Source organism: Gopherus flavomarginatus, chromosome 1 (genome assembly GCF_025201925.1).
Source record: "Gopherus flavomarginatus isolate rGopFla2 chromosome 1, rGopFla2.mat.asm, whole genome shotgun sequence".
Classification (NCBI taxonomy): Eukaryota; Metazoa; Chordata; order Testudines; family Testudinidae; genus Gopherus; species Gopherus flavomarginatus.
The window spans coordinates 166034518-166053764 of NC_066617.1; the positions used below are offsets into that span (position 1 = coordinate 166034518).

The window sequence follows — 19247 nt, forward strand, 5'->3', positions numbered from 1 at the left end:
TTTCCAATGGAATGTTTTTCTGTTGGAAAATGCCAGTTCGTCAAAACTGACACATTCTGCAGAAATATAGGGCTGGGAGGGACCTTGAGAGGTCACCTCATCCATCTTCCCACACTGACCCAGAACTAAGTAAACCTACCTAGACCATCCTGGGTAGGTGTTTCTCTAACCTGTTCTTAAAAACCTCCAATGGTGGGGATTCCACAACCTCCCTTGGTAACCTATTCCACAGCTTAATGACCCTTATGGTTAGAACATTCTTCCAAAGTCTAATCTAAATCTCCATTGTTGCAGATTAAGCCCATTACTTCTCCATGTCCCAGGAAGGTAGATAAGAACAGTTGATCTCCATCCTCTTTATAACAGCCCCTAATGCATTTAAAGACTATTAGGTCCCCCTCAGTCATCTTTTCTCAAGACTAAACGTGTCCGTTTTTTTTTTTAACCTTTCCTCATAGGTCAGGTTTTCTAAACTTTGTATCATTTTTGTTGCTCTCCTCTAGACTCATTCCAATTTGTCCACATCTTTCATTAAGTGTAGCATCCTGAATTGGACACAGTACTTCAGTAGGGATCTCACAAGTGCAGAGTAAAGTGGGACAGTTACCTCAGGTCTTCCATATAAAGTTCCTGTTAATACACCCCTGAACAATATTCACCATTTTCACAACTGCATCACATTGTTGGCTCATATCTGGGGTGCAACCAGAATGACTCCTGGCTCACATCAACTTGTGATCCACTGATCCACCCCCAGATCCTTTTCAGTTGTACTATCGCCTAACCAGTTATTCCCCATTTTGTAGTTGTGCATTTGATTTTGTTTTCCTAAGTTTAGTACTGTGCCCTTGTCTTTATGAGATTTCTTCTTGTTGATTTCAGACCAATTCCCCAGTTTGTCAAAGTTGTTGTGAATTCTAATCCTGTTCTCTAAAGTACTTGCAACCGCTCCCAGCTTGGTGTTATCTACTCATTTTATAACCACATTTTCCATTCCATTATCCAACTCATTAATGAAAATATTGAATGGAACCAAGACCGACCCCGGCAAGACCCTACTAGATACACCCTCCCAGTTTGACAGCGAACCATTGATAACTATTCTTTGAGTACGGTCTTTCAACCAGTTGTACATCCACATTATAGTAGATGTCATCTAGATCACATTTCCCTAGTTTACTTATGGAAATGTCATCTGGGACTCTGTCAAAGCCTTACCAAAATCAAGATATATCACATCATAAGAATGGCCATACTGGTTCAGAACAAAGGTCCATCTAGCCCAGTATCCTGTCTTCTGACAGTGGCCAATGCCAGGTGCTTCAGAGGGAGTTTACTGCTTCCCCCCATGCAGTAGTCCAGAAACCATGTCAAAAAAGAAAATTAGGCTTCAACAAATCTTCCAGTGGAAGAGAGGCAGATTTCAAAACTTTCCTGCCAGGCAGGTTTCTGTCAGAAGGAACCAAGAAGCAAAGAGCAGAGCTGGCCTTGATCTGCTAGGGGGTTTTCTGCTCCTTCCTGCCCTCTTGTAGAAATTATTTGGGCCAGCAGCTACTTTCCTCTACACCAGAGGTGGGCAAACTACGGCCTGCGGGCCACATTCAGCCCACAGGACCCTCCTGCATGGCCCCTGAGCTCCTGCCCCGGGAGGCTCGCCCCCAGCCCCTCCCCCATTGTTCCCTCTCCCCTGCAGCCTCAGCACGCCACGCTGCAGGCGCAATGCTCTGGGCACCTGGGCAGCACATCTGCAGAGCCCAGCCTGACCCGGTGCTTTGTGCTGTGCGGTGGCGTGGCTGTAGCGCCACCAGTGCTCCAGGCAGCGCGGTAAGGGGGCAGAGTGCAGGTGGGATTGGGTAGAGGGCAGGGGAGTTTGGGGTGGTGTTCAGGGCAGGGCCGCCCGGGGGGGTGGTGGCAAGTGGGGCAATTTGCCCTAGGGCCCCCATGAAAGTTTTTCGGGCCCCTGAAGCGGGGTCCTTCACTTGCTCTGGGGCCCCCATAAAACTCTCGCAGGGCCCGGGCCCCCGGAGCTGCTTCTGCTCCTGGTCTTTGGCGGCAATTCAGAGGTGGGGGGGGTCCTTCCACCCCGGGACCTGCTGCTGAAGTGCCCTGAAGGCCCGCGGCAGGGGGTCCTTCTGCCCCGGGATTCGCAGCCGAAGTGCCGGGTCTTTGGTGGCAATTCAGGGGCGGGGGCCCCCCAAATCCTTTGGGCAGCCCTTGTTCAGGGGGCAGGGGTGTGGACAGGGGTCAGGGCAGTCAGAGGGTGGGGAATGGGGGGGGGTTGAATGGTTGCAAGGGTCTGGGGGGGCAGTCAGGAAGGAGCAGGGGGTTGGAGTGTGCAGCGGGGGCCAGTCATGGGCAGGGGTTCCGGGAGGCAGTCAGAAATAAGAGGAAGGATTGCATGGGGCGGTGGGGGGCAGTCAGGGGTGGGGGTTCCAGGAGCAGTCAGGGGACAGGGAGCTGGGGGGGTAGGTGGGGCAGGAGTCCCAGGGGGGCGCTGTCAGGAGGCGAGAAGTGCGGAGGGGGGAGGGGGCAGGGACCAGGCCATGCCTTGCTGTTTGGGGAGGCACAGCCTCCCCTAACCGGCCCTCCATACAATTTCTGAAACCCAATGTGGCCCTCAGGCCAAAAAGTTTGCCCACCCCTGCTCTATACTCTGCCCTATCTGAAATTTTCTGTTTGCTCCTGAGGAGACAGGGAGAGCTTGCTTAACAGGGGCAGTGTTAGCTGCTGCTGTACAAGAGGCAGGGAATGAGGAAAAACAGATGGCCAATCAGTTGAGGATTTCCCTAGGTGGTTTTTTTCCACAGACACACAGAAGAGTCAGAAAACCCCTAGTCTGTCCCCACAGGATTTGGCAGGTTTGTGTAGGGCCTGATCCAAAATACATTGAAGTCAGTGAAAAGACTTCCATTTACTTCAGAAGGCTTTGGATTGGGACTGAGGAAGAGGAGATAGATTGGAATTTGGAGGGAGGGGCTGTTTTTGATGTATTGGCTAGAGACTGACTGACAGGACACAGACCTGCCAAACATTCCTATGTTCACAATTCATGAAATCAGGTGGAGCTTTAAAAATAAATTCTTTTCTGATTCTTTATGTAGAAAGAAGTTTTCTAAATGTTTATATTTATATTTCATATAAGCATGGTGTGGAATCCTAGAAGTTAGTGATAGAAGAGGCTTCTGAGGTCACACCCAGTCCATCTCTCTGCCACTGATAGATTATCCCCTGCAGTAGAGTTTCCTTCTAATATGGGTCTAGTCTGGTTTTGACTTCCACCACTTCCCTGGAGAGGCTATTCCTCAGCCTTTAGATATATCCACACTGCACACTTCTTTCAGTCGCTGTAGAATACAGCCCCAGCAAGGGTATATGTAGCAGTGTAGCCAGTGAAGGACAGTTTAGGCAGGTACACCTCTACCCCAATAGAACACTGTCCTCGGGAGCCAAAAAATCTTCCTGTGTTATAGGTGAAACCGCATTATATTGAACTTGCTTTGATCCGCCGGAGTGCACCCCTTCACCCCACCCCCTCCGAGCACTGCTTTACCGCATTATATCCAAATTTGTGTTATATTGGGTCGCGTTATATCAGGGTAGAGGTGTATACTATGGACACACCTGAGTACATGCCATACATAGCTCTCTACTCACCCAAGCCAGGTCTCCCTATCTACACAGCTATTTTTTAGCAATGTAGTATCCTGCTGCTCGGGCCTTTTACTGTCATAGGTAAAGACTCTGCCAGTGGGGAAAGGCTCTGGCAGGGGGAGAACTTTCCCTGCTGCCTCCCCCTGCCAGAGCCTTTCACTGACATGTAGCTATGCGCTGCAGTGTGGACATAGCCTGCTTTTCATTGCAGCGTGTAGCTACGTGAACACTATATGCTGTCACCAATGGTGTGCAGAGTAGGCATTGCCTATAAGTGTGTGAGTCCTTTCCACAAAAGATTCTGGCTATAGTATTGTCTAGGTAACCCATTTGATTCATGCAAAAGAGTGAACCTTTGTTGCTTGCAGTAACAGTTTGATTTTGTCTTGTTTTTCCCCCCCTCTTTAGAATGGATACCACAACATCATTGCTGAGCAAAAGTTTTTGAAGTCGCTTATAGATAAGCAGTTTGTGGTCAGCTTGACGTGAGACTGAATAGACAGTGGAAGAATGATCACTATTTTCAACAAGATAGATTTTATTTTTTGTACTGTATTTTTATTTTTTAAATGCCATATCTGTTAAAGAAATATTTAAAAGAAGCACAGATGCCTCATAAAGGTGGTGGTAGCGGAGTTCCACTGTCTAAGACTGATGATGATTATCGCCATCTCCTGGCACACAACTAGAGTGAACTGATTTCTGTGAATCTATGTAATTATGAAAAAATACAACCTTCAGCTAAAAAATATCAGGGATATATAAAAATATGATGCACACCATTTATTTAACAATAAGAAATTTTTTCAGCAACTGATTTCTTTTCCGTATCTTCCTTTCCTGTTGCCCAGAGACTTGGAAGGCTATGAGATAATTGATTAAGGGATACAAAGTGTTTCACCTCTCTGTTCTGGTTTGAAAACAATTTGGGAGAAGTGTATCTGCAAATCATTACTATCTGAAGGGGGTCTAGTAGCTGTACAGTATATAAAGTGCGTTTTAATCTCAGTCCACCTGGGCAGATGTCCATATCATAGAAAATCATCTTCATAATTCACGCAGGCTGGTGTTTTCTTGTTGTCTGTCTCAACAAACCGGCCCCAGACTAACCTGCCCATGGACTCCTGGATGTAGCGTGTGTACACCTGGGTTGGAGACCCACTGGTATAACAGTGTGGGGAAGTCTGGATTGATGCTGCTCGTGCTGTATCTAATTTATGGATACATTTGTTCTCAGTGCTGTCAGTCTGATTTATTTCACAAGCCCCTGAATTCATTTTAAGAGGTAGGGACAATCTCCTTTAAACTGTGGAATTATAGAAGAGTTTTAAATATTTGAGTCGTCTTGGCACCATTGTGCAGTATTGACCACTTTAAGATGAATTCGCAACCAGAACTCCCCAATGAATATGAACTAGAATCTTGAGTTTGTAAATTTAAAATTTCTTTTACACAAAATGTCTTTGATGCATAGATTTCCCTCCCCGCCCCAAACACACATACTCCGGAGGCCTTGACACTTCTTATTCTCCCAAAGATGAAGATGTATTTTCTAAAACAGCACAGTTCCCCTCACCATAACAGGTAACTGTGAAGGGTTTCAAGGGCACCAGCAGATCATTACATGTACCAATTATCTTCTATATTGTGAGCAAGGCAGCATCTGAGACACACATTGACCAGTTCTGGGAGTTACAATTTTGTTTTTATCTGGCAATTCCTTTGTCCTCCTTTCCTTTTCTTTTTTCCTATTCTCTTGAGTTTTAGGCAGAGTGTGTGTGTGTGTGGGGGGGTGCGTGTATGAGAGAGAGAGGGTAACAGTTTCAAAAGCACCTAAATGATTTAGGAGACTAAACCCTATTTTCAAAAGTGATTTAGGTACTTTGGAGCCTAAATCGAAACTCCTAAGTGCCTAAGTCATTCTGAAAATGGGGCCTAGACTTCTAAGTCACTTAGGGTATTTTGAATTTTTTGTACTCAGGATCTTTAACTATAAGATATTTCATAGGATGGTCATATATTGTGAATCAGTTGTCTCCGAGATGTCCATGGTAGCTCTAAGTGAAATCTGCTTGAGAATGTTGCCAGGAGCTATGAAGGTCTAAGTGGCAAAGTAAAATTCCATTCTAATCATCCTATAAGGTACATTAGTCATGAAAGGTATGTTTTAAAACTCTGTGGTCAATTGATCAATCTTCTAGGAATTAGAAAATCATAAAGAAGTATGCTTCAAAAGAATTTTGAAAGTGGATAAAATAATCCAATATTCTACAGCAGTAAATATTAATTTGAACAGAGATTAATCTAACAAACTGGGACCACAGGATTGCGTTCTTCAGAAATGAGGGCATGAAGCAAAAGACTGAATCTTGCTATAGAGTATTGACCACAATTTCCTAGCATCATAAAAGTAAAAGTAAACAATACCTGGTTTAGCTTAGAGTGAAGTGGTCAAAGATTTTCTATTACCCATTTTCTATTTTTGTCTGTCAGAATTGTTACAAGTATTAAAAAAAAAAAAAAATTGAGTCTCACCCTCTTTTTTTTAGCTGCTTGGTTCTAATGAGTGCTATAATTTTTTTTACCCCTGATGGTCTCAGATTAAGCTTGTTGGATTAGTCAGGCTTAGGCTCTAGTGAGGCCACATCACACTACTTTTTGTAAGGACATGATGACTTTGAGTAATTCCAAATGTCTTTAGAAGGTGATATTGAGGCTCTTGCTCTGTTAATCATGTTTCCACTATTTTTCTCATCTCCACACTGCCATCATTTTTAGGCCCTTACACAAACTGATACATTGTTTTTCACAAGACCTCTTGAAACTGGCCAGCATTTATTTCAATTAATTTAAAAGGCTTGTCTGTGTGGAAAGAAAACCATGAGGAAGTTGCATCAGAACTACGGTCTTTATTTTATGTGTCTAGTGCTGTTGAGAGAGGCTTTTATATAATTACTACGTGTGCGTCTTTCAAAGAGCATTCAGTGTCAGCATTGGCCTAACTCTGCTGCCCTTGAAGACATTTGGTAAAACTCCCACTTCAGTGGAAACAGAGTAGGCCAAAAGTGAAAATTCTACCTTATAAAACTAGGAACGTGGCAGCCTCATGCTGGTACAACTACATGAGGTCTCTTAAGTATCTGTATAGAACCCGTTACATTCTGGCAGAATGTAGGCAGTAAAGACGTGTATCAAAGTGTCAGCGTTTAGTATTACAGGATCACTTTCCAAAATTAGCTATATAATTTTCCCTTTCTTTTTGAGAGTACCCTGATATTTATCTTTGTCATTTCTCTTTCCTTTCCTCTCCACCTTCTTCCTCATTGAAGAAGGGATGTAGCAAGACATAGCTTTGGAGAAGTGATTAGTTCCTCATCTATACTTGTTGTTCTCCAAATTGGTATCATCCATAAATCTACTCTCATCCACTTACATCTCTTCTTAAGTTCCTGTCATAAGTTTTTTTGTTTGTTTGGAGACATAGTAATAAGTTATGAGTAGGTTTCAGCCATAAGAGCTGACAGTTAGGGTTTGTGACAGTCTCGTTATTCACTTAAACTATACACATATCGCCAAATGGTGACAACCGGGAATGGGGAGATGGTTGTGAGGGAATGCAAAGAGCAAAGTTAAGCTTTGAGTTCCCCTAATACATGCTCTGAATGCTAAATGCATAGAGCAGAGGATACTGTCTTTAGAAAGCATCCTTTATGGGTAAGTAATTTTATCTTTGATACTAAGCAGTGAAATAATTATGACGACGATTTTTTTGGTAGCATAATGCAGGTTTTATAGAATTCTGTATACATTGGACCTGTTTCTCCACTGTTATGTACCCAGTGTCGTCATTTACACCAGGGGAATACTGACATAATGTGATTTCAAATCAGAAGAGTAGCGTTTTGCGCCCATGTTGCACAGGTGTAAATACACATGGTGCTAGGTAGTGGAGAATCAGAATCATGGTGTCTGTTTTAAATATAACACTCATTTTTAAGGTCATCCTGTGCCACTGTTATTCCAACTTGGCTTGAGATTTTTCTCTTTAAAAATATATTGAGCAACTAATTTATTTAAATTGAGCAACTAATTTAAAGCAGGATCTTTTTCTAAGATTTGCTTTCATTCTTATTTGGTCTAGAGGGTACAGAATCTACAATGGGCCACTCTATTGAAAGCTGTTTTTTAATTTGATAGCTGCAGCAGCACAAGTTGGAGTCTTCAATGGATGAATTCCAGGGTACTGCAAGCTGTACTTCCATGTACAGTGCCAGCATAACTGTGCCAAATATTAGTGAATTTCCATTTTCTTTCTGTCAGCTGCAATAGTCCATTTGCTTTAAGGCCCCTTTCAAAACACCACTGAAGTCAATGAGAGTCTTCAGTGGCCTTCGGGGAAGATTCTTAAAGCAATGGACTGAGCTTGCTCTGTTGTGAAAGTTATCTTAATTTCTTCAACTGTGACAATTAAGGGCAATTCTGAGATGTAACTAAAAGGCAAGTTATAGATTAATGCACTAAGGATGAATCTGTGAGTGTTTAATGCACATCTGTAGATTACATTTCAAATGAAAATATATTATTCCTATTTTGGAATGACAAGAAGGGTTTAATAATTAATATGTGATGTGTCTTATTATGTACGCATTAGTATACGTATCTTTTTTTCAAATACCCCTAAAGGGCACCTTTAAATATTTTCTTAACCTAAAACATAGGAGCAGGAGTGTTGTTTGTGTTTAAATAAAGTGTGTAATTTTAAGAATGTGAAAAATCAATGTTTTTCTGGTTTCAGTAAATATTTGATTTCATTTGCTGTTTAGCTTGATTTTATGTGCCTTTTAATACAAACTTTATTTTGACAGTCATTGGTTGTTAATAGGTGTGTTACGTGGAGTTTTGAATATTGTCAGATTATCAGCTTTTGCTTTCTCAAAATTGAAGGGCAGGGCAAAATCACTCTTTTTTGGGAAGAATGACACTTTTTGCAAATCAGGTTTCAACTACTTTATGCTGAGCAAAAGCAAAATCTTGTCACGGCTGATGATGGTAAATTGTCAAAGAAAAAAATTCTCTTAGAGGCAATGTTTTCATGGGTTTTTAATCTTCATGAGTAGTGTCTGGGAGCTCAATAGGAAGAGCTTGAGGAAAGAGGAAGCTCACGAGAGACTTCAAAGGAAAAGCACAGAGAGAAATACTAAAGAACATATTGTTTAATACTTCAGTGCTGTTCGTTTTTTCTCACTTTTCCCCCATGAATTTGAGCTTGGAAAAGAAAAAGCCCTTTCTTCAGTTTGTGGTTTTAGGGATTCCGAGTGTGACTCTGATCAAAAAGAAGAAGAAAAAAATCCACCATGAATGAATATGCGGACCCATTCATTTTTGTTTTGATATTTTGTGCTAGATTGTGACATTACATTTTTCCATGAGTAAGAGGCTGCCCTGCCCCAAGAGCACATGAGGGGATCGTCCGTGAGAATTAAAATTTGTTCTCTGGTCTCTGTCTGAGCAATCAAAAACCAGGGATTTGCTACTGGTCCATTTCAGTATCAGATTGTTTCCCACTCCATGCCAGTTTGGTGAGTAAATTTCTCTGTTCTACAATGGCAGTTCTGGGAACAGAATTCAGATCTCTTGACTCCCAATCTGATGGCCCATCCTCAGCAGCATGCTGTGTAGCCCACAGTATATTTATGCCTATTGGTAGGTTAAAGGCTTAAAAGGAGACTGTCACTAAATGCCCACCCAGAATGATGGGGATCATACTTAAGCTTGTGTCTCTCAAGGCACATCCCCTCTCTTCCTATGCTCCACCCTTTTCTCAATCTGTGTTTTCAAGCAAGGTACATAGTTCTCCACACCAACTAGTACTATGCTTAAACTCTCTCTCTCTCTCAGCCTCCACAACACACTGCTGTGCATCAAGCAAGGCCATGCTGGATTAAGGCCTATGTGGGAATGCCAGTGGTGTTTTCTCAGAGTGATATTTGCATATTAACACATTCAGGATTCTAGAGGCACCATCTATTAGTAAATGTTCTGCGATTACATTGGTTTCTTTGTAATATGGATTAACAGCAAGCTTGGCAAACAAAAATAATGTCCTTTGTAGATCATCATTCACACTGGTTTGTTTTTAATAGATTCTGAGTGTCCTTGTGCTCCAAAATGCGAATTTGGTGCTTCAAACTTTCTTTCTAGTCGTTCTGTTAATAAAGGGAAACTTTTTTTATTTTTTAGATATTTAATAAGATATTTTTTTCAAATCAGTACAAAAAATTTAAATACAAAAATTATTTGCTATTGACATATCTCATACATATTCTGGAAACTCACCAAAGTCACCAGTGTCTGGTAAACTGTCCATTGCCACCAACATTCCATAAAATATCTGAGATCACACACCACACTACAATCATTGCAGTGCTGTGTTGGTAATACACTGCATTATACTCTGTATTTAAATAATGGTCATGCCAGTTAAATCTTTTTTTTTCCTGCATGGAAGTTCCTAGTTCATTTTGAATTAAATAGGGTTGCATTAGTCAAGACACAGAAGATGTGTCCAGCCTACTTTTAAACTAATGCAATAGTGTGTTGTGCAGCTCTGAAAAGGGAAACACAGAAAAGTACAGTATTAAGATATTTTTAAATTAATCTCAGTAATTAATTTTTTGCTGTGAGATTAGCACCATTGTTGAACAGACAGTACCTTGTAAAAATGTTGCTTCCCCACATACACACACATTTGATGCCTATGTATGCTCATATACAAACTTAGGCAATCGGTAACAAAACATAAATAAAAAGAACTGGAAATCAGTTATTACATTAAATGAAATTGTTCTCAGATGAGTCATAGAGTTTAAGGCCAGTAGGGACCATTAGATTATCTAGTCTGACCTCCTGTATATCCGAGGCCACCAACACCTCTCAGCACCCACACACAATGGAAATGAGACAAAAGTAAAAGAGTTTGCTTGATCCTTATTACTGATGAAAATTATTGGACAATGTCAAACCAGTTTATTTATTATTTAGCAAACAGAGCAAGTGCCACTTTTGCTGTACGTTCATTAATAAGCTAATTTTGGCTGAATCCCAGAACAAGCGCATTCTCTTAAAAGCCGAACAGAATGCAGTTTCTTAGCAAAGGTATGGGAAAGTGCATTCTTTATACTGCACTGACGTTCATTGGCCAAAATGCTACATTATTTTAATAATTTGGCATAACATATCTAAAGTCATTAGACTAAAACCATATCTCAGGTCCACCATGTCTACCTTCTACTTTGTAAATATATATGGAGGCTTCTGGAATGCTGTGGTATTAGGGGATGATCTATTACCCCCTGAAGTTAATGGCAATTTTCCTTTTGATTCCAATGGCTGTTTGGATAAAGCCGTCAGCTAGCAGTGAATTAAAATTCTCTTGTGCTAACATTCGTTTCCATCTTAAGTGTTTTATTAGAAGAAACTGTCTCGTGATACTGTATGTGGGGAAAATAAGGATTTCAGCTAAGAGAATCTTTGCTTATGTTGCAGGTTTAGATAAAACCTGCGTTAAAAAAATCATTACTCAAACTTTATATATATATATATATAATCAGATCATTTCATACTGATACATTCTGTTTATTTTGTTATCTTTTCATCTCACACTTTAGATCAATGTTCAGTTAAATAGGCAACAGGAGTGAGTGATGTATGCAAGATTTGACCCTTAATACTGCGTTATTGTGAATGAAATGAAGTAAGTATGGTATCACAGAAATATATAATGTACAGCTAATATGTCCCCATTGGATACAGAACAACTGTTATGAACCTGATACACACCATTTTTATAACAAGCTGTGTTTCACATAATGTGAAACTTTGTGTTTTATTTGTTGTACAAGTGGGATCTAAAACTGTCAGTAAATGCATCTTTCAATGGTATAAAAGTTTGAAGCAGAGGAAAAGAGTTGTGATTTTTGTCTGGGGGGGTTGTTTTGTTTTGTTTTGTTTTGTTTTTACATAGGATACAATAAATATCCTGAGAAAGATGAGTGAACATATTGCCCAGCATAGAGTCCCGCTGCCTGTTCAGATGGCATCTGAATATAAACTTTGTCTCCAGGCATCAGTTGAATGACGGTGCTTCCAGAAGCTTGGTCCAGGAAACCTTTTTTATATTCATCATATGTATACATCAGTGGCTCATTGTTCTTGTATAAAGCTACCCAGACGCTGGCCCCTTTACAGTGAACGTGGTAGGCAAAGTAGTAAATCCCAGGGATCTCACAGGTGAAGATACCAGTCAGTGGGTTATAGTTCTGCCTGCCATTGTAGAGAAGTTTGTCGAATTTCACAGGCACCCCGACCCGTGGGAAGGGTGTGGTGAGTTCTGCTGTGAATGCAGGCATTTCATAGACAGCACCACCGTTCTTGCCTTTCTTGCCCATATAGCCAGGTGGAGTCTTCACTCCATCAATGCCAGGCCCCATCTCTGGCAAATATTGTCCAATGGCTGGTGGGGTGGGTGGGATTATTACTGGAGGACCAGGTGGACCTGGAGGCCCTGGAGGACCCTGGAGACCCGGCTGGCCAGGTGGACCAAGTGCCCCAGGTTTTCCTGGTGGTCCTTGCAGCCCTGAAACACCAGGTTTCCCTACTCCTGGAAAGCCTGGTGGACCAGGTACACCTGGTTCACCTTTAGGTCCTGGAAGTCCAGGTGGTCCGATTGGGCCACTGGGTCCTGTGATACCTGGGATTCCAGATGGACCTTGTTGGCCTTGATCACCAGGGATTCCAGGTTCCCCTTTAGGTCCTAATTGCCCAGGAACACCAGGCAGGCCTGGCAAACCTTTGTGACCAGCTTCTCCCTTTGGCCCCATTGGACCAGGTAGTCCTCTAAGACCTGGGGGTCCTACTTCCCCAGGAAAACCTGGCTTTCCTGGGAAACCTTGTAGGCCAGGTTCACCTTTTGGACCAATAGGTCCTTGAGGCCCTACAGGTCCACCTTCTCCTTTTGGTCCTGGGAAACCAACAGCACCAGATGGCCCCATTACTCCTGGTAATCCTGGTTGACCTGGCTCCCCAGGAGGCCCGCCCATGCCAGGAGGACCCATGTGCCCTTTCTCACCTTTAGGCCCCAGTGCTCCAGGGAACCCACCCATGCCACGATCACCTTTAGGCCCAGGGAATCCTGGTTTCCCAATCCCTGGTAGGCCTGGGGGCCCTGGTAAACCCGGCAAGCCTTGTTCCCCCTTTCCACCTGGGAATCCAGGCTGGCCTGGGATTCCATCTTGACCTGGTTTTCCAACACCTGGAAGGCCAGGTGGACCTTGAATCCCAGGTGCCCCAAGAAGACCTTGTGGCCCTTGTTCACCTGGAAGTCCCGGTTTACCTATAGGTCCCTGTGGTCCTGGAAACCCAATCATTCCTGGTTTGCCTATCCCTGGAAGTCCAACTGGACCTGGAGGGCCAGGTAACCCAGGTGGACCTTTTAACCCTGGTAAACCTGGAATCCCAATGCCTTTTTCTCCTTTAGGCCCTTGAAGGCCCGGGAGTCCTGGTGGTCCTTTCATTCCCGGTTCACCCTTTACTCCTGGTTGTCCTGGTAATCCTTGAACACCTGGTTTTCCTATTCCAGGCAGTCCAGGAGGCCCTGGTGGTCCCTGTGGCCCTGGTATTCCCATAGGCCCAATCTCTCCCTTTGGTCCCATCTCACCTCTTGACCCAGGGAGCCCCATTGCTCCTGGTTTTCCAGGCATTCCAGGCATACCTGGTTTGCCTATTCCTGGATATCCTTGTGGACCTGGTTTTCCTTTGGCTCCTGGCACTCCGTGACCTGGTAATCCTGGGGCCCCGGGTGGCCCTCTTGGTCCAGGCTCACCAGGGGGACCTTGCTCACCTCTCAAACTGGCTAATGGAATTTCTATTTTTAAGAAAAAAAGAGAGAGATGAATCATAATTTTAGCTTTATTGGAAATCAGGTATGCAGTTTAAATAGCTTGGTCTCATTTAGATATTGCTTGGATTTGTGGTAGATACACTAGCTACTACCACCTCATGGCCCCAGTTGTTGTTGATTAGAATCAAGCATGGCACTTGTATTGTTCTGAATGACTTCACGCACCCCAAATATCACTTTATTCGTAGTATATGTGAAATAGTTATTTTCCTCTCAAAATCTTCCCTTAATTTTTATGTAAAAGCTATCCATATCTTAAGTCAATTTTCCACATATATGAGCCAACTTTCAAGTCTATGATGAAATGACAAAAACCTTGAATTTTGAGTAGTTCTTTATTTTGTTATAAATATGTCACCCCTCTAGTTGATGACTTAGTTTACACTTAAATGTATTGCTAGTATAGCTATACTATTGTAGCTATGCTGACAAATCTCTTCCAGTGGAGAAGCAGCTTATACCAGCAAAAAGTGCTTTTCCTGGGCTAGCTTTTCCTGGTTTGACAAGCAAAATAAGCTAAATAGCCAAAGATACTTTTATGCGAGACTTCTTAAGTCTATGCATTTTTAGTAAGTCAATGTATTTCAGCACTGATGGCAGCCAGTTATATACAAAAATGTATAGTGAGATGTTAATGTATAGTGAGATGTTAAGAATTGAACTTAACCAATGAAAACCAGAAAAAGGTATTTACCAGTGTGATATCTTCAGCATTATCCTTAAATCTGGCATTCTTAATCTTTTCTACCCCATTACTCCTAAATCACCCATTTTTGCCTCTCATGGCTCCATATCCCCAGTCTTTTCTGCCTCTGAATGTTGTGCCCTTTCATTTTAAAAGATCTAAAATGATTTGATACACAATAATTTAATAATCTGTACTGGCTCAGTGCATCAAACTAGTCGGGGCTCGACTGTAGTTTTGCAACAGGCCCGTGTATGAGGAAATACGTAGGAACACAGGGAAGGAATTGTACCTCTGGGAGGCACAATTCCTGCCCTGCTTCTCCCTTGTTTCAGCAGTGGGGTGCTGGGTGTTAGTGATTTGTTGACATATATCAGCAGCAAACAATAACACCCTGTGTACCTGCTCAGCTATTCTGGCTGGTGCTTTGGGGAGGGTGGAGTCAAAGCACTGCCCCCTCCCCACTCACTTGTGTGCATGGGTGAAAGGGAAACAGCATGTGCACAACCCATGGAGGAACATAAAGGGAGTTCTTAACCCCCTCCCCCCCGTTAATTCCCTGCATATGCACAGAGCAAGGGGCAATCTAGCCCATAGCATTTATATAGCACTTAACATCTTCAAAGCACTGTACAAACACTAAGTGCGCTACACCCTATGCAGTAGATAAATTTTACTTCCATTTTACAGATGCAGATCTACCCATACTACAAGTTAGCTCTGTGGACTGCAGGTTTTCAGATCTTTCTATATAGATCTGCAGGGCAAACATACCAGACCACAGAGAAATTCCCTGCTGATAGGATGCCCTCCTCCATTAACCCTTGTGCCAGGATAGCCTGCCCTGTGGGCTGGAGGGCCTGGGGCTAAGCCAACCTGCTTACAGAGTGAACCCTACCTGAGGGGAATCAGGCAATTCTCCTAAAGAGCAGAAGGTGACTGCAGTAATAGAATGAGAGCCAGGCTTAAGTGGTGATAAAGCTTAGCTGGGAAAAGCTCTGGAGGCAGAGCTAGGCAGAAAGCCCAGGGATTATGGCCGGCCCTCCAGGCAGGAAGCCCTGAGAGAGACCTTGATTAAGCTGGGAAGAGATGGAATCACCAAGAGGAGACCTTAGAAGGCTGCCTAGGAAGTGGCCGAAAGAAAACTGCCGCTCAGGTAAAGGAGCAGACCTAGTTGTTCAGTACAGGGCACTGGGCTGGAAGCTAGAGTATAGGGTGGGACTGGGTTCCCCATTGGCCTGAAAGAAGTGCCCTAGAGGGGTGGAAGGATTTTTGTTTGTGATAAAGAGATTTGTTTGGGAGTGTTTGGAGGACTGTGGTCCTGGGATGGGTGGCCTTAATATGGGGACCTAGCCAGAGGGCTGAGCTACTGACAGAGAAACTGCCACAGCGCTGGAGTAACTCGGGGGTAGCCCAGTGAGTGAGCTGTTGTGCTGTGTCTGGCCATGAGGGCCCCCAGCAGTGTGGGACCTTGGTTACATCTCCCTTCCTGGGAAAAGCAGTTATTGGGCTGCTCTTGCTATAGGCAAACTAGGCAGCTGGGGTGGCCAGGCCAAACGTGACTGAGGTTGCTACCACCTTGAGCGCCAGGTTGCAATGCCACTCACTCACATTTGCCCCCTCCATCACCCCACTGCTCCTGTCATGATGGGGGGTGGCTGGGCCACACCTGAGTGAATGACACTGTGAGCTGGTGCTTGGCCCCTCCCATCTTCTACCACAAGCAGATTCGGCCACATTCATTGGGCATGTACCCAAGCATGCTCTTCTATGGCAGGAACCTGGCCAACCACTCAGAGTGCGTGCCAGGCTGTGTAAGCCCCTGGCTGCAGAAACAATAGGCAGTGATGTCTTATGACCATTATTTATCTGCAGTTAGGTACTAATTATGGTTCCTAAAATATTAACCCAGTGTTGGTCCCTGCGCATCTGAGAGGAGTGGGAGGTGGTTTCACTTTCTATTGTTTACCTTTCTCTTTTTTTGGCACCATCTCCTTGCCGAGCATAGGCAGCTGTGGGATTTCTTTCATGTACTGAGGCAGATGAGGGTATTCTTTTCCATATTGCATGTGTGGCACCTCCTTGCCCATATGCTGCATTGGAATGCCTTCTTTGCCCAGTGGCATGTGAGGTACTTGTTGTCCAAGGGCCTGATATTGTGAGATATGGGGTGGCAGCTGCTTGATCCCATAATAGACGCCCCCTTGAATGGATCTCACTAGCTCTAGGTAAACTGTTACAGCCACTGCCAGCAGCTGCATAGGGGCTAGCAGCACAGCCATGACCTGCAAAAGTAAAGAAAAGGGGATAATTATTGCACATAAAAACATGCAAATGATATTTTCATACAGAAATCCTGTATCTTAGCCAAAGCCCCTTGTTCTCTGCAGCAAGCTGGACCTAAATTCTGTAGCAAGATCTCTGGATTCTGCATCACTGGTGAAAACATTTTTAGCAGCTTCATATGCACTTTAATAGGAAGATTTGTTTAGACATAACCATGAATAATACACTCAATACAATAATCCCTGTGTTTGTGTTTATACTAAATCTGGTTTCTTTTATACCATTGCTGCTCCCACACTTTCAGGTTTAACTGTGCCATGGGTGTTTGGTATTGTAAATGCATATCTGCACTGCAGAAGTCGTTAGAGGAACTGGAAGTTAGAGTTATTGGATATGGGATGCCTTGGGCTTTGTCACCTGGGCAGGAGGGGGAAGCAAATTAGGATTTCTGGGATAATCTCACTAGCTGAATTCTCTTTACTAAAATAATCAGCAGGTAAAGAGTTAACTATGCTGATTGTTTAAGTTCTCTTTGTGTTAATACCCCATTGAGAGGACCAGGATGTTTCACCCCTCACAGAGAGGGGCAGCTCTAGGTTTTTTGCCACCCCAAGCCCCCCAAAAAAACCCAGAAAACAAACCCAGCTCCGAGAGCGCAACTGCTGAAGCAAAACAAAAACAACAAACAAAAGGTGTCCGGAATGCTGCCCCTGAAATTGTGCTGCCCCAAGCATGTGCTTGGTTTGCTGATGCCTAAAGCCGGCCCTGCTCACAGAACTTGTGTATTAAGCTATCTATGAGCACAGGTGGACATCATTACATTGGCTACACTCAGTCCATGTGTCTGTTTTCTTCATGATAATGGGGGCTAGAAATGTAACTTTAAAAAAAAGAAGAGCTCAGATTCTGAGCCGAAATCTGCATTGCAGGGTGAATTCTGTGACTACAGCGTACACAGGGCCCAGATTCTATGTCTCCGTTCTTGTTCTTAGTTATAACTGAATGTCCAACCAGCTCACTTCCCTTTTGTATTGGCGGGAGATAGGGATTCAGAGAACTGGGAGTTTCCTAGGGAAGAACAGATTTTGGGGACCAGAGTAGGGTGTGGCCGTAGATGATCTGAGGCAGTGGGAAGAGTCTCTATAGTCTACGCTTTACTTGGTATTCGAGTATTTGTGGTTTGGCTGCTAGTGTCAAAATGTACACTGCAAACTTGGGGCCTGCTTCTGTCTTCCCTTACTTCCCCCAGGCATCAGACTCTGCTCCAGAGAATGCTTTGAGCAAGGAGGTTCCCACAGCTGGTAGCGAGGTGTCAAAATAACTCTTCACCACCCCCTATCACATATGTGGAGAAGAGCGGAGGCCTGGCCAGGGCAGAGTCCTCTGGGTATTCTTGGCTGTGGAACAGCATCTAGCAGGCCATTAAAGCCAAATGAAAATTAAGAGTCCATCTAGCTCTTTTACTTTAACACCGAGGGCTAGGCAGGCCACTGGATGGCCTGAAAATACAGTGAAGTGCAAAGGCAGCTAAATCCAGTTTCTTTCCCTCCCTCCCCTACCACCACCTCTTTGCAAAGTGCAGTTTGGGACCAACAGAGAATTGGGGCCCTTTTTGTCTTGGTGGTGACAAAGTAAAGTGTACTGAACAAGGCACTATGTCCATAATGATGCATATTTGGGGGCAGAGCAGTTTTGCCTTCCTCCTCCTCAGGCCACGTATATATGGAGTCTACCAGCTCCTGGATCCTGTGAAGGAGGGTCCTGCCTCATATGTATGGTTGCTACCACTAAGGCCCTGCCCCCTAGAGACTGGGGTTCCCTTGGTGGAGAGACTAGACCATGTGTGGCAGGATTCTCCATCTCGAAGGGGTAAGCTCCCCAGCTCAGCCATTAGTGAGCCAGGCCAGGTCAGAGCCTGCCAGGCTCAGTGTGCATTGGACCTGGGCCTCCGACCCAAAAGGAGGGGGAAGGTCTGTGGTCCTGCCCTGAAGATAGATTCTCCTATGGAGTAGGGGGCAATGCCCCTCCTCCAGCCCAAGGAGGGAAGATGGGAGGTTGACCAGACAGGCTTCCCCAGAAGCTGAGGGAAAGTGAGAATGGCCACTGCCCCCTCCCAGAATACTCCAGGGGTAAGTTCTAGGGCAGGTCAGTGAGAGCAGAAGGGGGGGTGTATGAATAGGGGGGTCTCTGTTGAGGAAGGGAAGGATAAGGGTGGTTGGAGCCGAGGGTGGTGGGTACAATGGTGGGGTGGGAAGGTTGCAGCAGTGGCTCCAGCTGCTGCCTTAAAAACTGGGCCTGCAGTTCTTGTCTCACCCCTGACCCTGAGGTGATGGAAGTGGGTAGGGAGGTTGGGGATCAATGCAACTAATGGAGTACTGGCGGGTACTCTGTGTCAAGCCTCCTGTGGGTCACAGGAGCCTCCTACAACCCACAGGGAGCAGGTCCAGCAGTGAAGTGGTTGCGCACTCCACCAGCTGCTCTGATCCCCTTCTCCAGGCCCCTCCCATGTCAGGGAGGGTGTAAGGAAAGTGAGACAAAGGCAACCGGACCAGCCACAGGGCAGGGAGACCTGGGGAGCAAAAGGAACCTAGGGAAGGATCAACCTGGGGCTGGGTTGCTCCTACTAGCTTCAGCCGCAAGCTCCCCCTTTCCAGCTTAGCAGGGACC

The 19247-nt window shown here is 44.3% G+C and overlaps 2 protein-coding genes across 10 annotated transcripts in view; one reads left to right on the forward strand and one right to left on the reverse strand.

The window, feature by feature from the left end:
- ST3GAL6 (ST3 beta-galactoside alpha-2,3-sialyltransferase 6) overlaps positions 1 to 4887 on the forward strand; it is a 78364-nt gene extending 73477 nt beyond the window's left edge. For all 7 annotated transcript variants that reach the window (XM_050960477.1, XM_050960485.1, XM_050960514.1 and 4 more), the window contains one exon: positions 4060 to 4887. In XM_050960477.1, coding sequence (XP_050816434.1) covers positions 4060 to 4140 — 81 coding nt within the window. In that variant the 3' untranslated portion in view covers positions 4141 to 4887. The remainder of the gene's footprint in view (positions 1 to 4059) is intronic.
- Positions 4888 to 11515: 6628 nt separating this feature from the next.
- COL8A1 (collagen type VIII alpha 1 chain) overlaps positions 11516 to 19247 on the reverse strand; it is a 145785-nt gene continuing 138053 nt past the window's right edge. For all 3 annotated transcript variants that reach the window (XM_050958184.1, XM_050958193.1, XM_050958175.1), the window contains 2 exons: positions 16264 to 16579; positions 11516 to 13573 (listed from right to left, as the gene is read on the reverse strand). In XM_050958184.1, the coding sequence (XP_050814141.1) occupies positions 11667 to 13573; positions 16264 to 16576 (2220 nt within the window). In that variant the 5' untranslated portion in view covers positions 16577 to 16579 and the 3' untranslated portion in view covers positions 11516 to 11666. The remainder of the gene's footprint in view (positions 13574 to 16263; positions 16580 to 19247) is intronic.